The 23,420-nt window shown below is 41.3% G+C and overlaps 1 protein-coding gene across 2 annotated transcripts in view; it reads left to right on the forward strand.

Annotated features, from left to right (window-relative positions):
- The window catches only part of LOC117252527 (transmembrane protein 132C), a 181,078-nt gene that overhangs the window by 136,493 nt on the left and 21,165 nt on the right, over nt 1–23,420 (forward strand). The window contains exon 5 of one of the 2 annotated variants that reach the window (XM_033619527.2): nt 16,063–16,206. In XM_033619527.2, coding sequence (XP_033475418.1) covers nt 16,063–16,206 — 144 coding nt within the window. Of the gene's footprint in view, nt 1–16,062; nt 16,207–21,709; nt 22,872–23,420 lie in introns of those variants that run through there. The other variant, XM_033619528.2, reaches the window with a different exon arrangement.

Here is a 23,420-nt window from a genome sequence, read left to right on the forward strand (position 1 = left end):
TTGTAAGCTACTGTCATTACCTGCATCTCTCTCTCTCTCTCTGTCTCATTGTGTCATATGGATTACTGTTAATTTATTATGCTGATCTGTTCTGTACGACATCTATTGCACGTCTGTCTGTCCTGGAAGAGGGATCCCTCCTCAGTTGCTCTTCCTGAGGTTTCTACCGTTTTTTTTCCCCGTTAAAGGGGTTTTTTTTGGGGAGTTTTTCCTTATCCGCTGTGAGGGTCTTAAGGACAGAGGGATGTCGTATGCTGTAAAGCCCTGTGAGGCAAATTGTGATTTGTGATATTGGGCTTTATAAATAAAATTGAAATTGAATTGAATCATAGTGAAGTCACATCCTAAAATACCTGAACTCACCAGGTGACAGTACAGCACCCCCCAATGCCCACACAGTGAATTACACAGTTAGAAGCAAACCTCCCAATAACATATTTGGCTCCTATACTATTGGTACCCCTCCACTATGTTGCCACCTATGTTTTCTGCAGCCTATCCACCTTATTTTTCACGAAAACACAGAGGCAAAACAGAGCGCAGCCAGCTTCCGTTTTTTTGTGCGACACTTCCTGTCCAGCACTCTTACCACTGTGTAAATGGGAATCGCCTTGTTGTTTACCTTGCTGAGTTTAGCTATATATATATGTATATATCACATTTTTCACGTCACTATATCACCATTTAGACTAATCTGATGTTTGTAAAGCCTATAAACACAATGACTGAACAAACATTAGTATTTTCTCTGTGTGTAATTAATAACATGGTTATCGTAGATTAGCTGGGCTAACCGTTAGCTGTTAGCTGTTAGCCGTGTCTGAAATAACTCACTAAACTCACAAAGTGGCCCGTGAAAAAAATATTTTCTCCAGCGGATGTCTTAGTTACAACATGATTGAGCTAATTGGAGTAGTTTCATGTCGTATCCGACAACGGGAGGCTTTTAACGGATGACGATCCTGATGTTAGCTTTGCTGCTAGTGTTAACGTTAGCTGTCCCTGTCAGCTGCAGCCACTATTGCTTTCTAGACATCGTGATTTCCCAAAACTGAATAAATACCACACATAGCAATACAAAACTGCTTTGCTAGCTCAATCATGTTGTAACGGCTGGATGGTTGATGCGTACATGCTGATTCAGGTGCTATCAGAGCCGATCCGCGCATCACTATGGCTTAATGATCAACTCAGTCAATAAAAACAACCTGTCCTGTGTTAGGAGTGTATGTCGCTGACAGAAATAAAGAAAGAAAAGGGAAAAAAGATAGAAAAGCAGTGTACACCTTGCATATTTATTTCTCACAGTTGCACACATATTTGGCTGGCATGCAGAAGCACCGTCTGTGTGTCTGTGTGTCGAGGGTGCGAGCCGCAGCTTCAGCTGCTCAGGTAGAGAGGCTGTGTAGCCCGGTGTGTTTTTTCGGGCACAGTTATCTAACGTTATACAAGATACACAGACTAACTAACTAACTAACTAACTGATTGACTAACATAAACAACTGAAAATTGAAAAAAAATTAGCTTGCACCGTTAGCTCTGGTAAGGGAAAGCATGAGGGAAAACGGCTGACTGGAAGTCACGCACAAAAAAACGGAAGTTGATCACTATTTACTCCCGTGTTTGAAAATAAGGTGGATATACCAGAGGTGTGGACTTGAGTCAGACTTGAGTCACACATTTGATGATTTTAGACTCAACTTCACAAAACCAAAAAAAGCTATCAACTCAACTTGGACCTTAACACCAGTGACTCGTGACTTCATTTAGACTTGAGCCTTTTGACTTGAAATAACTTGATACCCTCCCCCAAGCTCAGAGATTAAAAGATTTGTTGATTCCTGAATCAACAAATGCTGATGTCATGATGTTAACATTAGCGTTGCACCAGTTAGAAAAAAAACATCTTTCATTCCCTCTGCAATAACCACCATGAACAATCTAAATAGACACTGCAGTTTAACCTGCTTTTATCAGTTGGTGTTTTAACAGTCCTTTTATATATTTGTGTTAAATGTGTTGGAGTTTGAATCGTGTGTATTGTTGAGCCTTGTCAAAGGAGAATTTCTGTCAGTGTTGGGACAGACAATAACACTTATCTATTCTATTCTCTTCTATTCTAAGTTTTTGTTCGTTCACCAACAAAAACTATGTGATGGTCAACATAAAAGGAATTGTACTGTGCAAAATTAAAAACAGAGATGCAACAATTTCCAACTTTGTATGACATTTGAAGATGCACAAGTAACGGTAAGTCAAGGCTAATATTAACATAGTTCGCTAATACTTAGCTAACATTAGCCTATGTAAGTGATTTTTTAACAAACTTGTTTATGTAAATGAATCCAAATTTCCAAAGCATTCATGGTTTTCAAAAATGTAATATATGAATTCTCTGTATTACTATATTAGTAGATGTTAAAATTGCATTACATTTGATGACAAACACATTATGGCTTGTTTAGGACTCCAAGCTCAAAGTTTAAGATGCAGGATTTGATTAGAGACTTGCCTGTCTTGACTTGGAACTTGACGGCAAAGACTTGAGACTTACTTGGGACTTGCAAAACAAGGTCCCACCTCTGCCTTGTACTCATGTTACTTTCAGTAACAATTCCACCTCTTCGGCGGTCCAAGCAAAGAAATCTGGGCTTACTTTTCCTCAGTGGTGTTGACTGTAACTAAGCAACCAACTCCGGTATAGACAGTCTGCTTCCTGTTTACACTGGTACACACATGCCAAGTGTCTGTGACTTGTCATTTGATATGCGTTTTCTGGCAGGATAGTATGGACAGATATTTTTTCTGAAGGAGTGCTAAAACACTCGTGTGTAAGGAGATCGTTTTCATTTTAAAACACTGTTTTAAAATGAAAACGTATTAGTGTGGATGTAGCCTGAGGCAGTGTCCTCATTTAGGATACTAGTGTCCTGAGGGTAGACGCTCTCCCTGAGCCTTTCAGTGCTGCCTGATACCTTATTCCCGACCTCAACAGGGAGAAAGGGCCGTTATCTGGGTGGTTTCGGATCCTTAATGATTGTCCTAGCCAGAGTCTTGCAGCTACTGGTGTAAACTTCCCTTTTCATGATGCAAATGTCAGATTTTTTAAGGGGGAACACCGACCATGCAATATGGGAATATCATAGGGGAAAACCAAGAAGAGAAATGGTTAGAACTAATAACTCAAGATGTCTGCCTACAACAGTACAGATCCAACATCATGTTTTTACTATATCTGCTCCAGACTGTTGGCTGTAATCATTAGTCTTCTCCAGATGTACAGCAGGGGGAAAAACAGAACAAGCTGACCGACTATAATGCATTTTCCACTACTCTGAGGTTTAGATTTGAAAACCTTACATGAGGAAATAAATCTTTATATGCTGGCCTTGTTGGCAGGTTTTTATGTTACAAGGCAGCCTTGAAACTCAAAAACTTGCTTTGTAACATGTTCCCCTCGTTCCCAGTGGAAATGATGCCCTTGGTACAGATTGTCATAGAGTGGAAGCTTAAATTCTGTGGTTAGTCAGTATTCAGCAACTGATCTGAAATATGTCGATTTATCCCTTTTGGCAAGCTTTAAACATTACTCACTCCCCTAAACAGAGCAACATTGACGCCCCCTCTTTCGCACCACTGGTTGAATGCAAGTTCGATATTCAGTCTTGTTTATGCCTCTATTGTTTCATCCCCTAACTCCTGAGAAAAAAAATCAAGATCTCTGAGAGCCAAAAAACATGGTTGTGGGCTGGTGCTGCAGACTGTAGTGTTGATCAACGGTGTTAGCAATATCACATCGCAGACAGTCAGCGTCAGTATCATAAAATATCATAGATATTTCTGTCTAGCTGCCTTTGTAGCTATGGTACTGTAACTCAGAAGGTGAACTAATAGTCCTTTTGTCGTTATTATGATTATTGTATTTTTTTGCAACAGTGGATCTCGTTGTGATTCGTGATCTAGACAGTAAATCAAGGTTACAGATGAAAGAGAAAAAATGAGAGGCGGAGGAGAGACAGATTTAAAGGGAAAAGGGGGGTGTTTTCGGAGATAGAGGGAGAAACACGCGGGGAAATTCTCCACTCCTTTTTAATCAAGTTGAGAGGGGAGACTTCACAGAGCATGCTGAAGGCATCTGTTGACACAACAGCTCTGTGGTTTTGCTCTAGAAGGTCCTTTCATCTGTAATTAGCACTAATTAGTCTAATAAGCTAGACTGTATTTTGTCGTAATGGAAGAGCTGCCGTAATTGTGTTTTGACCAGAAATAATCTCATAAACTGAACGAGGATCCATAACTGACCGTGTCTCTAAAGGTTGTAATGCAATAAAGCTAATGACTATTAGAAATGGGAAGCTTATTTTGGGTTTGATCACATTTATGGCCTATTACTTCAATGGCTCCTCAGACCTGTTCCGAGCCCATTTGTGTCGTGTTCTAAATTACTGTGCCCTTGCCGTAATTGATTATTATAAAAAGGTCTTTTTATTGCATTTTCCCAGCCAAGTGATGGGCTCTGCCATGGGTGACACCTCTGGGAAAGCAGCAACATCCTTTTGAAAGACGGAACCCTCTTTTTTTCCTCTCTGTTCCCTTTGAAGAGGGCTCCTCCTGTGTTTGCCACAGACCCACCTGCATTGGGAGGGCTCAGAGCGCCGCTTACCACTTTGTCACCAATTTCAAACCGTGAAGCAGGAGTTCTGCAAATGCAGCAATTATTTCAAAAGCAGAAAATGAAAAGAGTACTCAAAAGTTTTAGTCAGTTTAGAGCGAGTAAACGCCTCAGAACTCTTTCTCTCGTCTGTAATACTGTTTGCCTGTCCCACCTTGTCTTCTCTTCACCTTTTTTCCTTTCCTCTCTCTCTCCACCTCTTCTCTCTCTCTCTCTGTTTTTTTCTGCTGGCTCCAGACAAACATACATTAATATATTAACAATGTAGATTAATTGCCTCCCTTGTCACCCTCCGCCTCCTCTTGCTGGCATCCTCCATTTCACTTAAAGTGTGAAAGAGCTGTGTGTTTTTTTGGGTCATCTTGAGATGGATCTTAAAGGCAGTAATTGGATGCCTGAGCAGATTCCCCCCGCACAGTAGGAGGCTGGTCCATTATCTTTCACCATCGTGAAGTAATACGGTCCTGTCCAGGCTGCCCTCATCATCATTACCCATGCTGTGGATGCCTGGTGATGGAGAGGGAGCAGGAGGACAGGGCATACATCATATCTGGACTCATCAGTCTTCCTGTTCCAGGCGAGACACCAAACTGTGCTCACTCACGCGAGCATTCGCGGGCATAGAGATGAGGAGAAATGAAAGCAGCCGTTTGTATTCACGCACCGCTCCAATGTATCGTTAAACAATACATCATCACCCCGGCCTTCTCCGGCCACTTCTGCTCTCACATGATAAAGCCATCTATCAACATCCTCCAATGAATGTTTCATTTTACTCCTTTCGATTCCATTCTCTCCGTTGCAATGCACATCTTCTCTGCCAGGCAAGTGAAATCTGGAGAGTCATTTATCAAATGCATAGTTAGACACACAGACATAAGCACTTATGTGCCAGCTAATCCTGCAGAAATGCTGCATGGACACAGGCAATATCATGCAAGCTGTTTATCAAAGCAGCACGTAGTGTACACCTTGCTTGAAAGCACCTGATTTCAGTCATCTAATAACCTCAGCTCCTCCAGTGCTGAGTCTCTGTTGCATGCCCCTGCTGTTCTAGTGGAATAGAATAAAAACATAGCATTTTCCCCCACATAGCAGGAGTCATTCAGTTTACAATAAGGAGCTGATGGATGGACCCCAAGCGAGCAATCCATTAGCATCTACATCAGCTTGGAGGCTGATGATGAAGTGGTAGCACTAATTGAGGCTGCTGCAGTATGCACATGTGGCGTACTACATGTAATGCTAATTAGGACAACAGATTGTGACAAATGGTCACTTAATCCAGAACACGATCGAAGTCCTTGGCGCTGGATGGTTAAACATTTTTCATGTTCCTCACCTCCTTTGCCATTGCAGAATATAAAAGGCATGCAGAAGTACTGATGCTCGTTTTTACTCTGACTGCCTGTACGCTAACAAGTGAGGAAATGAGTAGGTGAACTGCTGTACCTTTTCGTGACACTACCACACGCTGGGAGTTGGTTTCAAAAAGAACGAATACGCGGAGGTTTAATAGCAAATTCCTCTAATGTCACTCAGGAAGACGATATACCCCGAAGTGCTTGAAATAATTGAGAGGCCTGAAGTGAGTGGGATGGGTTTGTTACCTTTTAAAACACATACTCGCACAACCTCCCTTGTGCGGTGTGTGATTAGAGCTTTAGATGAATACATTTTGCTGCTGCAGAACATATTTCTGCAAAGCTCGCTCATTATGGCGACATCAGGAAATTATCAGTCACCGTTAAGAAAGCTAACCTTCCCACAATGCTTTTGAAAGCTCCTCCAGTAGCGAGGTCAAATCACTTGTTTACTCTGCCGTTACCATTCTCAGAAAATTACCCACAATGCATTGTGTGGTTCAAGCATTTGTGTAAAAGTTCATTTTTGCTTTGCCCACAGAAAATGGCAAAGACCTGCACCCCTTTGGAACCACTTATATTCTAGTTTCTCTAATTGAATGCTGTGAACCTTCAGCCTCGTCACTGCCGCCCCTTTTGTTCTCCTAACCTTGTCAGTTATGGGGAAAATAGTTTGTACAGCAAGGCGAAAAAAAAAAGAAGCAGGGATGAAGTGAAGAGCAGGATCCAGCCTGACAGATCAATCTCGGAATGACAAGGTCTGCACTTGTCCATATCTCACATCTCCACATAATTGTTAACATCCCACTTCACGCTCTGGCCAAGTTCTATTCATTCTGACTTTAATCCTGGCCCACTGAGGTTTGAGAGGAATGTGTGTATTTTTTTTAGCGGTAATAGACTCTACAGTGGAGCTGACCTTTGTGCCTGCTGAGAGAGGCCTGTGTCCAGAGGGCAGCTAAGCCAAGCTAAGCCAAGCTAAGCTGCCAGTATGGATCTCGATCAGAGCCGGGTGAAGAAATCAGACCAGAGATCGGGAGGTCATCCCCCACAGGCATGGTTGGCTGTTGGTGAAGAACTCTTCATCGATCGGCTGAGTGTGATAGATATTGGGCTGAAATTGAGCAGACTGGCGCAGGCAGGGTTGTTTCCTTGCCTTCCTAGCCTCCAGGCCCCAGCTCAATGGGCAAACAGCAGGGGCACCAGTGAGACATCACAATAGCGGAGCCGGCATCAGTCAAAGCACCCGCCAGGTCCATCCCCCGAGCCCCTGCAGCTCTCTCACTCATCTCTAGGTGAACAGAGAGTTGGTTGTGTCCCTGGTGCCTGACCTTGATTCTTCTGGAGCTGACTGTTGTTGAAATTCATCAGGGACACCCACTCCTCCCTCCTGACCCATTGATCTAGATGTATTACAGGTATGGTATTCATGAGAATTGCAGGGGATTCGTCCTATAAACGTAAAATATTGTACTCCCGGGTCCAGCCATGTTTTATTCACAAGCTCCTTTTCACAGCATGAGATGCAATTCGTGGCCACTGGACTCTAGAGGGTTGCTCCGTCCCTCCAGCACCAGCCCCCGATAATTCCTAACTTTATCTTGAAAGCACAGACACTAATAAGCCCTCTGTTAATGTACTATTGCACAGGCATGTTTACAATACCCTGAAGGTGAATGGATGCAGTACTGAGCACTATAACTGCAGTTCATATACTATTTCCTCCCACACAGAAAACATCTTCCTTCACATTCTCTATGTCTCCTCTGAAAATAAAACCTTCAAGATAGACACTTAGATAGACTCTTTGCACTGTCAAAAATGAATTATTCATGTCAACAACTGTGTAGACTAAGGAATCAGGGACAGCTCATAATGTAATTAATATTTGTGAGGGTTTGTTTCCTGTCAGCAGCTTGTCACTGTGACAGTTCCCCACAGTCAAAGTTTACCCGTATATCATGTGCACTCATAAATAATTTACAGTTTAGAGCATTACAATGTGACTAAAACATCAATAGAGTCTATGAGCTGTCGTGTGAAGACGGAGCTCTAATTGAAACGTCATTGTTTGTCCTTCTTTTGAAGTTTGCAAGGGCAACAAAACAACATAAATCAGCCCACCACTGAGTCCACTATAAGACCAGGAGTTTCTGTTAAAGTTTATGCAGCACTTTTTCCTTCAGGTGCTGTAAGAATTGTCAGGAAGGATCATTTCGGGCCATTTTGTTTTTTAAATTTTTCTTTCTTGCCACGCTGCCTTCACAGTCACACTGGCTCAGTCATTAAAAGTCAAATTGAGGTCGGACATTCAGAAGTAAAATGCTCTATTCTTTATTTCAGTCAGAGACACAGTTAGTCAAGAAATTCAATATTTAAAGCAAAAGGTTATACATTTATATTTTGAAGAGAGGACTTTGCTTTTTGAGAGACGTTTCTGAATGTGAGCAGCAGTGAGGATTCTGTGGAGGAATTAATCCGCCCTTAAAGGGATAGTTTAGATTTTTTGAAGTGAGGTTGTATGAGGTATTTATCCGTAGTCAGTGAATTACACCTAGTACACGGCGGTCTGTGCGCCCCCAGTTTGGAGAACCAGGCAGGAGTCCCACCACAGAAGCTGTATGATGTAGTGCTGTGGATGGGGGCAGCATCAAAACATATTTTAGCCATGTAAAAAAGGCCCACCAAAAACAATTAATATCATTCTAAGTGGATGCTATATTGAGAATATTATCATCACTTTACCCTGCCATCAGATAGTCCCTTTCCTTTGACGGACTTCAATATCCCTACACTGTGCACTGTGTTATGCAGCAAATCAGCTGTTTAGGTCAGACTTTCATCAATTTGTGTAGGAAACAACAAATAGACAAAAATGAAAAAAAACAAATGAGTGGTTTGACAGCGATGAGGAAATGCTGCTCACTGTGGAGACAAAAGGATAACTTAAACCAGAGTATAGAGAACCACCTTTCTACAGGGAGACTTAACGGGTCAGAGGAGTGAGATGCGTACCGCAAAGAGAATGTAGCATCAAAGGAAAGGGCTGTTTGAAGGTAAGGTAAAGCAATGAAAACATTCTCAATATAGCCTTCACTCAAACCGATACTAATCTTTTTAGGTAGATTTTTTTTTTTAAGTGGCTAAAAATTGTTTTGCTGCTCACACCCCTGCAATGCAGTACATAGTACTCCTGTTTGCTTCTCCAAACTTGAAACATGCCAGCTGAATTCAGTTGTAGGTAATACACTGACTATGGATAAGTACCTCATACAACCCCACTTAAAACAACAACATGCTTTTTTTCGTTTAGTTTAGTTTAGTTTAGTTCTATGGACATAACAGTAGAATAAGAATTGTACATTTATGCAGAAGAACCAGGTGCGCTGTGTTCAGTGTAGCAAAACGCTAGTTTGCAAAACCTGTCTACAGACGGCTTTTCAGAAGCAAAAATATTTAAAATATCTTTCTATTAAAGGAAGAGTTCAGCATTTTGAAAATTTTCTGTCATTGTTACCACTTTCATGTCTTATGGTAAATAAGAACCTACAACCAGGAGACAGTTAACATAGCTTGGTATAAAGTCTGAAAGCAGGGGGAAGCTAGCTAGCCTGGCTAGCAAGTTGTGGTTGTGGTTATCTCTATGACATTGTTGCTGGGAAGCAGATTTTATTTTTTTTTTTACTTATTTGTACAGATATGAGAGTGGTATTAATATTCTTTATTTCTGTTAAATGAATAACCCAAAAAAGTTAGCACGTTAAGAGGAGAATGGGATGATGGAGGGAGCTGTGGCAGCAAACGTGTTGGCATGAGCAAATTAACAGTTATAGGGGGACATTTCGGGGTCATAATGGCACCATTGTACACCTGCTTGTGTATGACTGGATGTTACTAGTCAGCTGGAGGCCAAGCAGTGATTGAGAGGCATGGAAGAAGATGCTAAGTCAGCTAATGAAAGTGCAGGTTCAGAACTTTTTCTGAGCAAATGCTCCATACTTGGTTATTATGGAACTATCCCAGGTAGAACATATTTGTATCCAGGTATCTATCATAAATAGGTAAATATTTTGCAAAAATGCATAAAGTTAAAAAGAAAAAGTTTAGAAAAAGTTTAGAAAAAGGGCCACAATACACCCATTTATAACAGCAATTAGCCTAAAAATCTTGCTCATTCACTGGTCCCTCCACTATGTACTTTGACAGGGACTGGAGTGCCCTTTCTATAATGTCTCTCAGTTATTGAATGAGGAATATACTAAAGTGTCCCCGGACATGCTTGCTAATTCCGAGGCACCAGTTCATCCTGTCCATGTGATCCTCACCATGATCTCTCATTACCTCTCCTTTTAAAGTGACACTTTCTGGAGCAAATCCACTATCAAAGCAGCCATCGAGTTAATCTCCTCCCTACCAACCATAGCCAATGGTAATGAGCAGATCAGATCTCTGACCGACATGTACCCCAGACAGGGCACTGCCACTCACTGGCGATGGGCTCTTTGTGTGTCATGCGCTGCTGCCACCTTCATCCAGTCAGCTGGGAAGAAGCGAGGGAAAGGGGGGGAAGACTGGAGAGGAACTGGCTCATTGTTGGATGAGCAAAGAGTGGGAAGAGAAGAGAGGGGAGCAAGAGAAAGACCCTCATTAAAAGGCAGCGTGTTGGCTTCACAACCATCCCACCACTTCAATGCGCTGTCATGCAGTGATGTATCGCTCTGCATGGTGCTACCAAGGCCTTTATTCCCACTCTCCTCCATGTTTCTCCCTTCTAGCCAATTAAACGCCCACTGGAATAGAAGGGAGGAAGTGCCACATTGAGCATTGCACAATGTGGAGAGAAGAGCTGATGAAAGGACATGTCTCTTTTAGTCTGCTTAATAGCTTCAGGACACTGTCTGAGTGGCGTTTAATGTCTACAGCATATAATTCACTATCCCTCTACTCCCATTTTGGTTTCCTTACACGTACACATCACCAGGGGATGAAAATGTTTATCAGAACTATGAATATTTCATTCAGAGTAGGTTAGTTGACGATTGGCATATTTCATGGCCCCTTTAATTCTGTTGCTCTAGAAATGACATTTAAGATCATAAAGAGACCTGCGTCCAATGTCAAGCCATTAATCATGGGGGTAAAAACACCAGATTAGGTGTTTTGACTTACAGGTTTTTTAACTAACATGATTTGTACTTTTGGGTTTACTGGTAAGCTTGTTGGTTTTAGGACAGCCACAACAATACGGGACTGACAGAAATAGGTTTACACATGAAGCATACACTGTGTTTACTTCCCTCACTTCTCCCTGATGCACTATGAATAATGCAGGCCCTAAAATCCCCAACTCAACACTGTGCTTGACCTGTTCATTTGTTGCTGTTGCCAGGATGGTGAGGTCAGAATGTGGATGTGTTAGCGTGGGGTAGAAGCAGAGGCTAATCGCTACAGCAGGACGGGAAGCAGCTTCGCTACTTCTCATGCTGCCCGTGTCACTCAGGCTGACACCATAAATCTCACTTATTTTCAGATCCAGCCGAGACACAGGCAGAAATTACGGCCCAGAGCACATTACCAGCCACAGCAGCGTGCTGAATGCTAACAGAGAGATCCTTGATAAAGCAGACAGGCAGTTCTCCCACAGATTATTGAACAAAATCCGTGAGACTTGAGGGGCCGATTGGCTAGTAAGAAAAGCACAAACACCTGCGTCAACAGATGAGAATTAAATGAAGTACAAAGCGGGCTGCACACATAGAAACTTCTTTAAGAGTATTAGTGCATTCCTTCTCCAAGGAAAGTGCTCTACAAATATAGTAATTATTATCTCGTTATGTTTTGTATACTTACTGGAGAGGAGACAGAGAGGTAAAGGACAAAAAAATATGATGTAGTACTTGATTGACATATATGTCTGTTCTGATCAACACTCAGTTTTACCCCTGCTTCCCATGGAGGCCTTTTTTTAAGGTGGTATATGTTATAGCCAGCTATAGAGAGTACTTAACAATTCTAAAGCCTTGTTTCCACCAAGCAGTTCACAGGCCCAAATTTCATAGCATCTTTTTTTCAGAGTATGGTAAAATGACTGAGTAATGCTGCTGATGTGCACCACTGGTCTCCATTTTGTGTTTAATTGCGCCATCCATGTGTGAGTGTGTGGACCATTGATGCATCACTGTGGGATCCCGCTGTGGCTTATTACTGCCAGGCCCTGTTCTCTGCAGCTCTCAACCTGCTGGGTCATCTCCAGCTGCTGTAATCTAACATTAGCCCCCGCTTTCACCAGGTCCCAACCATTTACCCCATCATGTATTATAGATGACCCTCTGGAAATGGAGGAATCCCAGCAGACACAGAATTAATTTACAGCAACCCTCGATTTTAAGGGGAATTGAATCAAAGTCAGAGGCACAGGGAGAGGAGGGTTTATATTGCTATATAACACTGTCACAGTCTATAAAATTGTAATGAAAAGCCATTTGAAGATTAAGTGTTTTTTTGTGATTCATTGGTATCTCTTGGCTCAACTAATAATCATTTCACTCCAAAGCTGACTGGTCTCAGTAATTGATGCTTACAAACGGCCAGGCTCCTTTCAACCAAACTTAATCCTCCTTTGCTCTCTTTTTTTTCTTTTTTTGAATGACTCAGATTCACAAGCTCACAAACACTGGAGGAAGTCTTTAGAAACCGAGTTAACAGGGCAGTGTACAAATCTTGTGTACTTCCCTGGTGACAATGGGATACACATGAATGTGGTGACAGGAAGTCAGGCACTGTAGATTGGTCCTGTCTGCGCTTGTCAGGTTTAACAATATTGCTCTAAACAAATGTGACATTTTATTCAACAGGCATTACTCCGGAGTTAGATTTCCCCGTTGAAAGAAAAGTAATAGTAGCTATGTCAATAGAATAGCACTGAAATGTCTTCAGTGTTTCAATACAGTGCCAAAAAAATAAAAGGTGTCTTGGGGGTCTTGCCCATGAAAATTAAAGGAATCAGAAAAGGGCTTTTGTGTAAGAGCATCCCAATAGCATAATTAAAACAACTTATAATGAGAGGCATTTGTCACTCGATGTACAATTAGCTAAAGAAAGTAATTTCAGTTCCCCTATAGGAAAAAGTCCATGTTCATCGTATAGTATTGAAAATACACTTTGACCTCAACGGCAGCTATTTACTGAGCTGCTCAGAATTCCATAGCAATCTGTGTAATTGGAGAGCTCTTTGAGCTGAATAGGCAGAAGAGACAATCCAATGTGCATATGTGACTTTAGAAAGAAAAAGTTAACTCAAACTTGTCTTAATTGGCCCCAATTATCTTCTGTGACAATAGTGGTGTGTGTGAGTCTGTGTGCATGTGTAATGAAAGGTTAAGATGTATGTTCAGAATGATGAAGCTGTGCCATTGAACTTAAAATCCAAGGCTGTCTAGACCGCTGAGGTATCTCTAATACAGCCCAGGGCCAAATTGCAGTATTGGTGCTTTTTACATAGAGCCTAGTTAAGGCTGACGGACAAGTATTAATTTACACAGGATGTTCTTGACTGAATCCTGGCAAGTCACACCATCTTTTTCATACAGTACATTGAATACACGGTATTCTGCTCATAAAGTAACTGTGTATTTAGTCAAAACTGAGTTGAGATCTGACTTTGTGATTTCTCTTTTACCATATGGAAATTATCTTTATAATTTCTGTGCACTGAGTACTGTAGCAGTCTCAGCTTTTGACTTTGACAAGTGGAATAACTGTGGTTTGGTGTGGTCAAAGGTCTAGAGTGTATGATTAAGGGGGATTTTTTTTCAGAAATGGAATATAATATCCATAACTATGTTTTCATTAGTGTATAATGACAACACATTCTCACTCTGATCTCGTCACATATTGACATTTTGGACGTGGACTTTCAACGTCCACATGCAACTTGCAAGGTACCCTGGGTGCGTTGGTTGTTGGCGTTCTGGAATAACGTGTCAAGTTCTGCCTGTTACATGCACTGTCTTCTTTAAAGATACACCTCAGTTTTTTTTAACGTTTACATATAGTCTCTTTCAAAATAAATGCACTACGTTGGTAAAACACTGCGAATTGACGTTTTTTTTCCTTCAACAACAAACACACGGTTGGGTTTAGGCCGCATTTCCCCCTGGCGCCGCCAGTGCCATTTAACTATAACGGCAACTGGCGGCGTATCCTGCTGGCGTTGAAGGACGCCTTTTTCCGTTGGTTTCGAACGCAGCAAGTCACTGCCCAAGTGCCAGATGTCGACGACTTCGGAGTGAGACTGGGATCATAATGACGATAATGAAACTAAGAATTAATGTGCATTTTCTCCTTGGATTCCATGAAGATTATCCACATGCAGAGCACAGTATGTGCATTTTCGAGGTGTTGTGTAGGTTTTCTTTTTTAATGTTTTTTTCCCCCTGTAAAATAGAGGCAATAAAAACTTTTGGGCACACAGTTTGCTGGTGAGCCTGAAACCTTTTTTCTCAACTTTTGTAGGGCAGTATTGATCTTGACATATTTATATTTTATTTCATTTTCGTGCTACTACCTGTTGTTTTGTTTTAACATTTAATCTCAATATGTTTTCTGGTCAGTGCTGTAGTGGTAATTGATGAAGTGGGTGTGTTGCTAGGGTGTAGGTTACCAGGTAGTAATTGGGTATACTCTCCTATATATGTAAATGGCTCTTTGGCTGATAGGTGGGTATACTGTAAGCAGCCAGAAGAAGAAGTGGGTATATCCCGCATACCTGTGCATACCGTCCACTATACTAATGTGGTAATAAACTTTGTATTACTTGTGTTTTTGTTGTATACTGATCTTGAAATTCCTTTCAGAAAAGCCCATTATCAATAAAATATAGTATTATTATTATTAATGATTATAATATATTGATGAGTTTGAATCTGTGATGTCCTCTTCAGCCCACCCAACCTCCATGTGGTCTGGAAGGTAAATGCTTTTTCGGGGGGATAGAGTTTGTTGGAACTGAAGAGTTTTCACACACACGTTGAGAAAAGAGGCCAAGCATATTGAAGGTAGAAAATGGCATTAACTATGTATTCCAAACGAGGCAGAGTTTGAGACGTCTCCTGGCAGTACTCTTACTAGGCAATTACATGTGCACAAGAGGAGGGTAATCACAACCGCCACAGAGACTGCAGAGAGTGCCTTCAAATTGCTGTGGATCCAGCACTACATGAATAAAAGCAGGATCAACCCCGGCAACAGAAACACTCTGCAACTTTATGTTACATTACTGATGATGTGTCTGAGCAGAGAAGCAAATGTTTCATAGAAAAATGCCCATGTAATAGGGCGTGAATAATTTCCCTACAGGATATCTAATTCTTTAAGCATTTCATTTGTCTCCTGTCAATAATCGAGTAAAATCAAAATGCTATCTGGCGATCTGTAATTTTGGTGACTAGCCAACCACAATGTTATGCTAATTACTTTCATCAATTAGCTGGCTGAAGAGCGTGGCAGTGAGGGGAATGTTTTGTATTCATCCCGATAATTACATTCACAATAATTAGAACAACCCTTGAGTAGTTATGGCTAATTTCATATTTAGCAATTCAACACAGAAACTCAACACTATCTACTCAGAAATCAGTGGACATAAAATACTGCGGGATTCACCTTTAAAAAGTGAGGAAATTCTTTCCAGGAGACCAAACACACCAAGGTGCTCAGTGGACCTAGCACAATCGAGATTAATTGACAAAAACATGTATATTTAGCTGCTGTAACACTGTCCCGGACAATGTGCTCACCAACTGCCATCAGTCATTAGCTTCCTCCCAGCAGTGCTTCTGATTTCACAGCCATTTACCCAATAATCTCTAATTGAGCGGTGGTTGTGAAAAGCCTCTTTAGGTCATTTTCAATACTACTTGAAGCTTTTTTATTCTTTCTGAGCTAATAATCACTGATTGTCTGTCACTGAGTGGATTAGAGACCTGCCATTGCTGTGCTGATTTCTCTCTCTCTTTCTGTCTCTAGGACTCAGAGATTTTAAACACAGCTGTGCTGACTGGGAAGACAGTGGCTGTCCCAGTAAAGGTTGTGACCATTGGAATAGACGCCTCTGTTACCGATGTCTCTGAAGCGGTCAAGTGTCGCTCTACGGACGAAGATGTGGTCAAGGTCAGTAGAATGAAACCAGAGAGAGAAGTGAGCCTCTGTGTGTTTGTTTTCATTCACCTGTTTATACACTGAACAAAAATATAAATGCAACACTTTTGTTTTTGCTCCCATTTTTCATGAGCTGAACTCAAAGATCTAAAACATTTTCTATATACACAAAAGACCATTTCTCACAAATATTGTTTACAAATCTGTCTAAATCTGTGTTAGTGAGCACTTCTCCTTTGCCGAGATAATCCATCCCACCTCACAGGTGTGGCATATCAAGATGCTGATTAGACAGCATGAATATTGCACAGGTGTGCCTTAGGCTGGCCACAATAAAAGGCCACTCTGAAATGTGCAGTTTTGCTTTACTGGGGGGTCTCGGGGGGTCAGAAAACCAGTCAGTATCTGGTGTGACCACCAATTGCCTCACGCAGTGCAACACATCTCCTTCGCATAGAGTTGATCAGGTTGTTGATTGTGGCCTGTGGAATGTTGGTCCACTCCTCTTCAATGGCTGTGCGAAGTTGCTAGATTTTGGCAGGAACTGGAACATGCTATCGTATACGCCGATCCAGAGCATCCCAAACATGCTCAATGGGTGACATGTCCGGTGAGTATGCTGGCCATGCAAGAACTGGGATGTTTTCAGCTTCCAGGAATTGTGTACAGATCCTTGCAACATGGGGTCGTGCATTATCATGCTGCAACATGAGGTGATGGTCGTGGATGAATAGCACAACAATGGGCCTCAGGATCTCGTCACGGTATCTCTGTGCATTCAAAATGCCATCAATAAAATGCACCTGTGTTCGCTGTCCATAACATAGTCCATACCATAACCCCACCTCCACCATAGGCCACTCGATCCACAACGTTGACATCAGCAAACAGCTCACCCACATGACGCCACACACGCTGTCTGCCATCTGCCCTGAACAGTGACAACCGGGATTCATCCGTGAAGAGAACACCTCTCCAACGTGCCAGACGCCATCGAATGTGAGCATTTGCCCACTCAAATCGGTTACGATGACGAACTGCAGTCAGGTCGAGACCCCGATGAGGACGACGAGCATGCAGATGAACTTCCCTGAGACGGTTTCTGACAGTTTTTGCAGAAATTCTTTGGTTATGCAAACCGATTGTTGCAGCAGCTGTCCGGGTGGCTGGTCTCAGACGATCCTGGAGGTGAACATGCTGGATGTGGAGGTCCTGGGCTGGTGTGGTTACACGTGGTCTGCGGTTGTGAGGCCGGTTGGATGTACTGCCAAATTGTCTGAAACGCCTTTGGAGATGGCTTATGGTAGAGAAATGAACATTCAATTCACGGGCAACAGCTCTGGTGGACATTCCTGCAGTCAGCATGCCAATTGCATGCTCCCTCAAAACTTGCAACATCTGTGGCATTGTGCTGTGTGATAAAACTGAACATTTTAGAGTGGCCTTTTATTGTGGCCAGCCTAAGGCACACCTGTGCAATAATCATGCTGTCTAATCAGCATCTTGATATGCCATGCCTGTGAGGTGGGATGGATTATCTCGGCAAAGGAGAAGTGCTCACTAACACAGATTTAGACAGATTTGTGAACAATATTTGAGGGAAATGGTCTTTTGTGTATATAGAAAATGTTTTAGATCTTTGAGTTCAGCTCATGAAAAATGGGAGCAAAAACAAAAGTGTTGCATTTATATTTTTGTTCAGTGTACGTACGTTTTCAATTTATGCATAAAAAAAGAGGTGGAAAAGTTGGTGTATTTATAAAAAGCAAATAGCAGCAAAGTGCAATGGAGATTTAAATATTTCTTGCGCTTCCGTCCAGCTCTGTGTAGACCACTGAGGAGACAGTAACCTTCCTCAAATTGATAAATAAAGCAAACATGAATGCCATATTTCCATCTTTTTCTCTACAGTGGTGTCGCTCCCTGAGGTTTGACTGGCGCTCAATTACACCATCTTGTTGTGGCCTGGAAAATGAGCACCACCAACTGTTTATCTTAATGCATCTAACTCTGAATATTCCCATAATGTTGGACACATATTGATTTACTTTTGATTTGCAGATTTTCTGATAATGATGTTAAAATTTGTGCTACATTTGGATGGAAATTTCTCTTCTATCATAAAAACACCTTGCCGTCAACTGACTTTAAAAAGACTATTCTCATGCATTGCTTGTATGTACACCTGCGAAAAGTAATGCATCAGAATTTGCATATAACCAGCATAATCAGGAAGGCTGGGATCACATGACCAATGCACTGATGGGAGTAAAGCAGGAACCAGTATACAGAGCAAAACTGTGTGCATTCCACTACCCATACTACTATACTAAATAGTAACCCGGAAAAGATTTAGTACATCCCAATACATAGTATGTCAAATGCAGTATGCCATAAAATACCAGGACGTTCTACTACATCCAGCAATGCAAGCCAGCATGCATTTCTGTCTGTCTGACCCACAATTCTCTATGCAGCAGACAATACGTCACATCAACTGAGCCACAAACAGATGACGGCTTGTCAACCCACTGACAGCTGCTTAAGGGCAGCTGCAGTACCTACAAAAAGTAAAAAGAAAAAGTATGTGACTCAGACCGCACCCTCAGTGTGAGCAGGCAGGTTGGGGTGGTGGATGAGTCAAACAGACACAGGACTTTCCCCATGAGACCGGTGTTTGAAACCAAGTAAACTTTGAGTTATTCAAAGGTACATCATCACCATTTTTCTTGTCTTTATACTAACCTATGTAACTTTACCAGCCCAAAACTTACCACCATACCTTGACCTTAAAGCCACAGTGTGTCGGAATTTCTCTCATCTAACGTTGAGATCATATATTGCATTCAAACGGATAGCATATTGTAGCGCCTCACTGTTTCAAACGTGTATTGCAACAATGGTAGCTGCTGTGTACCAAAAAGCTATGATGACATTGATGAAGACATGTCATCCGATACTTCATGGAGTATTCATTCAGTTGACAAACCTCCTCCTCACCATGCTGGCTGTGTTTACAAGGTAGGACTGTTGGGGCGGGTGTAAATCGAAACAAAACAATCACGTCTTGTCTTTTGACAACTGACAAGTGGCTCAACCTCACACACCTCATCCCTCTCCTCGCATCACTGCGCCGCTAACAGCGACTAACAACTGTTAGCGGCCAGCACCATTAGCTGTTAGCGCTGTTAGCTGTGATTGCGTTACCTTTCTCCTTCAGCAGCTCTTTCCTCCTGGGAAAGGCTACCCCAATGTTGACCCTCGTTTTTTGAATTCGCTGGTCATGTTGCCTTTTTGATTCCCTTTTGGGCTATCTTGGCGACGAGGATTCTGTCTCCCGTGATGCTGCGTATGCATGATCCTGCATTATGCTCAAAGAGTGGGATGCTGTTATGCTGCAGTAGTGCCAGGGTGGTAGCGAAGCGCTTCTTCCTTCTCTCCTTTGGCTACTCAGTCATGCAGCGCTGGCCTGGCTCTCAATGAAAACGCCAAAGGCAGGGCTGTATGTCCCTTGCTGGCGGATGTATTCTCAAGATGGCGAAACGTTATGGAACCCCCCAGACGACTTACCCGCACAATGTACAAACAAATCCGAAATTCTCCTTTTATGAGAATAAGTCAGATTATTGGTGGAGGTAATAATACACCAATGATGACATATTTATGAATGCAGACATCTTTTTTGCCAATAAACAACTGAAAATGTTACACAATGTCCCTTTAAGTACATAACTTTACATTAAGTACGTAACATGACGACATTCAACCAAGTATCTTCTCCTAAACCTAACCAACGTAACTTTGCGTGAAGCACCTAACTTTGTGTTAAGTACATAACAACGCCATTTGTGGGAGGCTAATTTGTGAAAATTCAAATTTGATATTTAATTGATTTGTATTTAATTAATTACAATGCTAATAATTGAATTAGTAAGATTTTTTAGTGTTTCAGACTGTTTATGAATCCATCCTGGTTATTAGAGCAACTGAATTGCAATACCTAGTTAATATCAAACAAACTGAAAAACAAACAAATATGTGCTATTGATTGACACTTTGCAGGTAATGTTTTACAGACACAGTATTAGAGCTCATGTGAGAGCAATACTGTGAGTATTAAAAATGAGAAAGATGAGAAGATTTTCTATGTTTAGCACATCTATATAAATCCTCCTGAAAGGATAAACAAACAACATGAAAGTGTGTGTTTGATATGCTGTGACTGCTGACAGGTTGCTCAAGTTTTCCTTTATTTTTAGAGCCCCTTTCAAACCTGGGGCACAAGGCACCACAGAGTAAAAAGTCCTTTACAGTATTATAAAGGTGAGCCCTGGTATCAGTGGCTTTCCGAAACAAAAGAAGAAGTCACTCTCCAACAGAATCCCAATGACCTCTTAATAATCTATAGACTGACTCAATGAAAAACCAGAGAGAAAAATCACATCTGTCTGAGTTCTGTTTCCAACTCTAAGTGGCTGAGATGTTGCTCTGTGGTAGAAACAGCCCCCCACTGTGCCGAGGGCTCCCTCCAATCTTGTTTGAACCTGTCAAGATCAGAAAGGATGATAGGATGCAGCAAATCAAACTCAAGCAATCTACACTAAAGTGCAGTAATGAAACTAAATTAGAACCTTAAGCAGTGGAGGATATTTTGCCACATTGATCCACTTTATCATGTCTGACGTGTGAGTTGGGGATGGTTAAGTGAGTTCCAGAGAGAAATTAAATTGCAGTTAAAGAAGTTTAAAAGAGCCACAGCTCTGCCGTTGAGACCTCTGGGTCAGAGCATTCATGCTGCGTGTTCACGGCAGTTCACTCAGGGAAGTTCTTCTTTAATCATAGCCCCTGATCATGTGAGTAAACATGACTAATTTATTTAATTTTGACCTGGGGAATTAGTGAGAAGAAAAGGCAAAGTGACGTTAAACCTGAATAATGAATCACTGTGCACATTAGATGATGCTTCTACTCTCTTGTGGCCTTATAATTATAATGGATTTGAAATAAATACCTCAGGTCACGTTTTTTTTTTAAACTTCTTTGGAGATTTGTCTTGTTTATCCAGATTTTGTCTGACATGTATGTATGTATGTATGTATGGCTGCTGGTATATCTGGGATACAGTAGGACAAAGACTTAAAGCAGCTATAATAATCAAAATTATGTTTTTGATTTTTTGTTTGTTTTTTTTATCAGCAAAGGATCACCTTTGTACTGACACACCCTCGGTTAATTATTACCCAACTCTGTTTATTGCTTTGCTCCACTCTCAACATGTTTTATAGTGAAATAGCCACCTGCCCAGCACCATACAGCAAACAGACAAAGTTAGCAACAAGCTAACTCGCTAACCAGAACATTTTAGGACCCAGATATTTCCATTTTAAAAAGGGTTCTCCTTGCATCTTCCAGCCATGTGCAGCTGAATCAGGTGCTTCTCAGGTCGAGGACAGCATATTTTCAAGGTAGAAAAGGGACTGAAACAAACAGATTGATTACCTGACGACCTGACAACCTTTATTGAGTCTTTCATAGTGCAAACACCAACATTTTGACACTAATGTGACTTCATCAGACTCAAAATAGACAAAGTACAGTATACCAAAGGCCAAAAACGGAGCTGAAGAAGAGAAAATGTTGGCCAGAGACACAACTTTAAATAACCAGATATGTTGCTCTGTATCTGCTGGATGTGCGAACAGGCAAGTGTTAGCTGACAGCATCATCATATTGACTTAAAGATGACAATTAGTTTTGTTTATAGTTTGTTTCAAGTGGCCATAAAATCAGTTATTGCAGCTTTAAATTTACACGAGTTAAATATGAGTTTTAAATGTGTCATTTTATTTCTTTTCTAATGTTTTGTTAGCATTTTAAGAAATGATTTTATACAGTTATTGTGGAGTTACAAATCATAGACAAAACAGAAAGAACAGAAAAATAAAATAATAGAGAATCAAGACACAAAAGTAAATTGATAAATAAGATACTAACATAAATACATAAATATGAGTTCAAAGGATATCATTTACTGATAACTGATTGTTTAGGTCAGAGGATACTTTTTACCAACATAGGACACAACAACAGGTGCTATAAATACACACATAAACACACAAGCACACCTCAACACCTCCAGTCTTGTGTGTACACATGCATACAACTATGTTCAATTGTTTCATTTTGCTTATTTCTACCAGGCTCTTTAAAAGTCCAAACATACTCTGGGTACTTCATATTCCCATTTTCTGGCATAAAGCACATGTTGAATTTACCTTTGACTTCTAGATTCTTTTAAGAAAAAAAAAAATCAATTGCACACACACAAAAAAAAGAGGAACAGCAACATCAACAGCACAAAAATATTCCACAGTTCAGATATGTATTAATGAATTTCAAGTGCAAATCCTTCGTCTCCTTGTTAACCGTGAACTGTGCTTACCTAAGGTCATGCTATGAGTGGCTCTTATAACCGCTGCTTCCATGGAGCAGGGTTATTGGAATACGTACAGACCTTCCCCTTGCATTGAAGTGAGAGCTGTAGCTTATGCAGAGGAGTCTGAGCGGCTTAATTGCTTCTGTCAAGCCAACTCTGTGTACAAGCCAGAGACGGGCTCACCCCACCTTCATGCTCCCTACTCCCATCGCTCATATCTGCCGTGGATTGTATCTGTCTGGTGAGTTGTTAATTTCCTGGGCTAGATCCAGAGACAGCCTTAATGTCCTCTGTAAGTATTCTCCCGTTAGCTGCCTAATGCGTCTGATTAATGTGGCAGAGGATCCTCCTGGACGTTTATGATACTTTGTGAATCAGAATGACAGAGAGTGTGTAATTCACAGAGACAGTACCACCCTCTTTCTGCCACAGCACACATCCTGCTGGGAGGGTGTATGAGGGGTTAAAGGGACAACTGATTAATTTGGGGTGTCTTTGTATGTTAAAATATTGATTTGGAGCTATGTCGGCCAATGATGCAGCACAGCAGGAAGGTGTGAGCATGTCAGTGTAATGTATTGGGATGGCTGGATGTCAGCTGCCATGTTTGGTATAATTGTTTCTGCGTAGATTGTCTGGGAATAGATCAAAGAAATGCCAGCAGGCAGTTCATTTGCCTGTCATGGGATATACTGTAGCAGAGGTGTTTGTTAATAAATCCCACACTCATTTACATGTTCTACTCCTACTACAAATACATTGACTTCATTCAGCTTTTTGTGAATTTGGC

This window comes from Epinephelus lanceolatus, chromosome 9 (assembly GCF_041903045.1).
Source record: "Epinephelus lanceolatus isolate andai-2023 chromosome 9, ASM4190304v1, whole genome shotgun sequence".
NCBI classification, from domain to species: Eukaryota; Metazoa; Chordata; class Actinopteri; order Perciformes; family Serranidae; genus Epinephelus; species Epinephelus lanceolatus.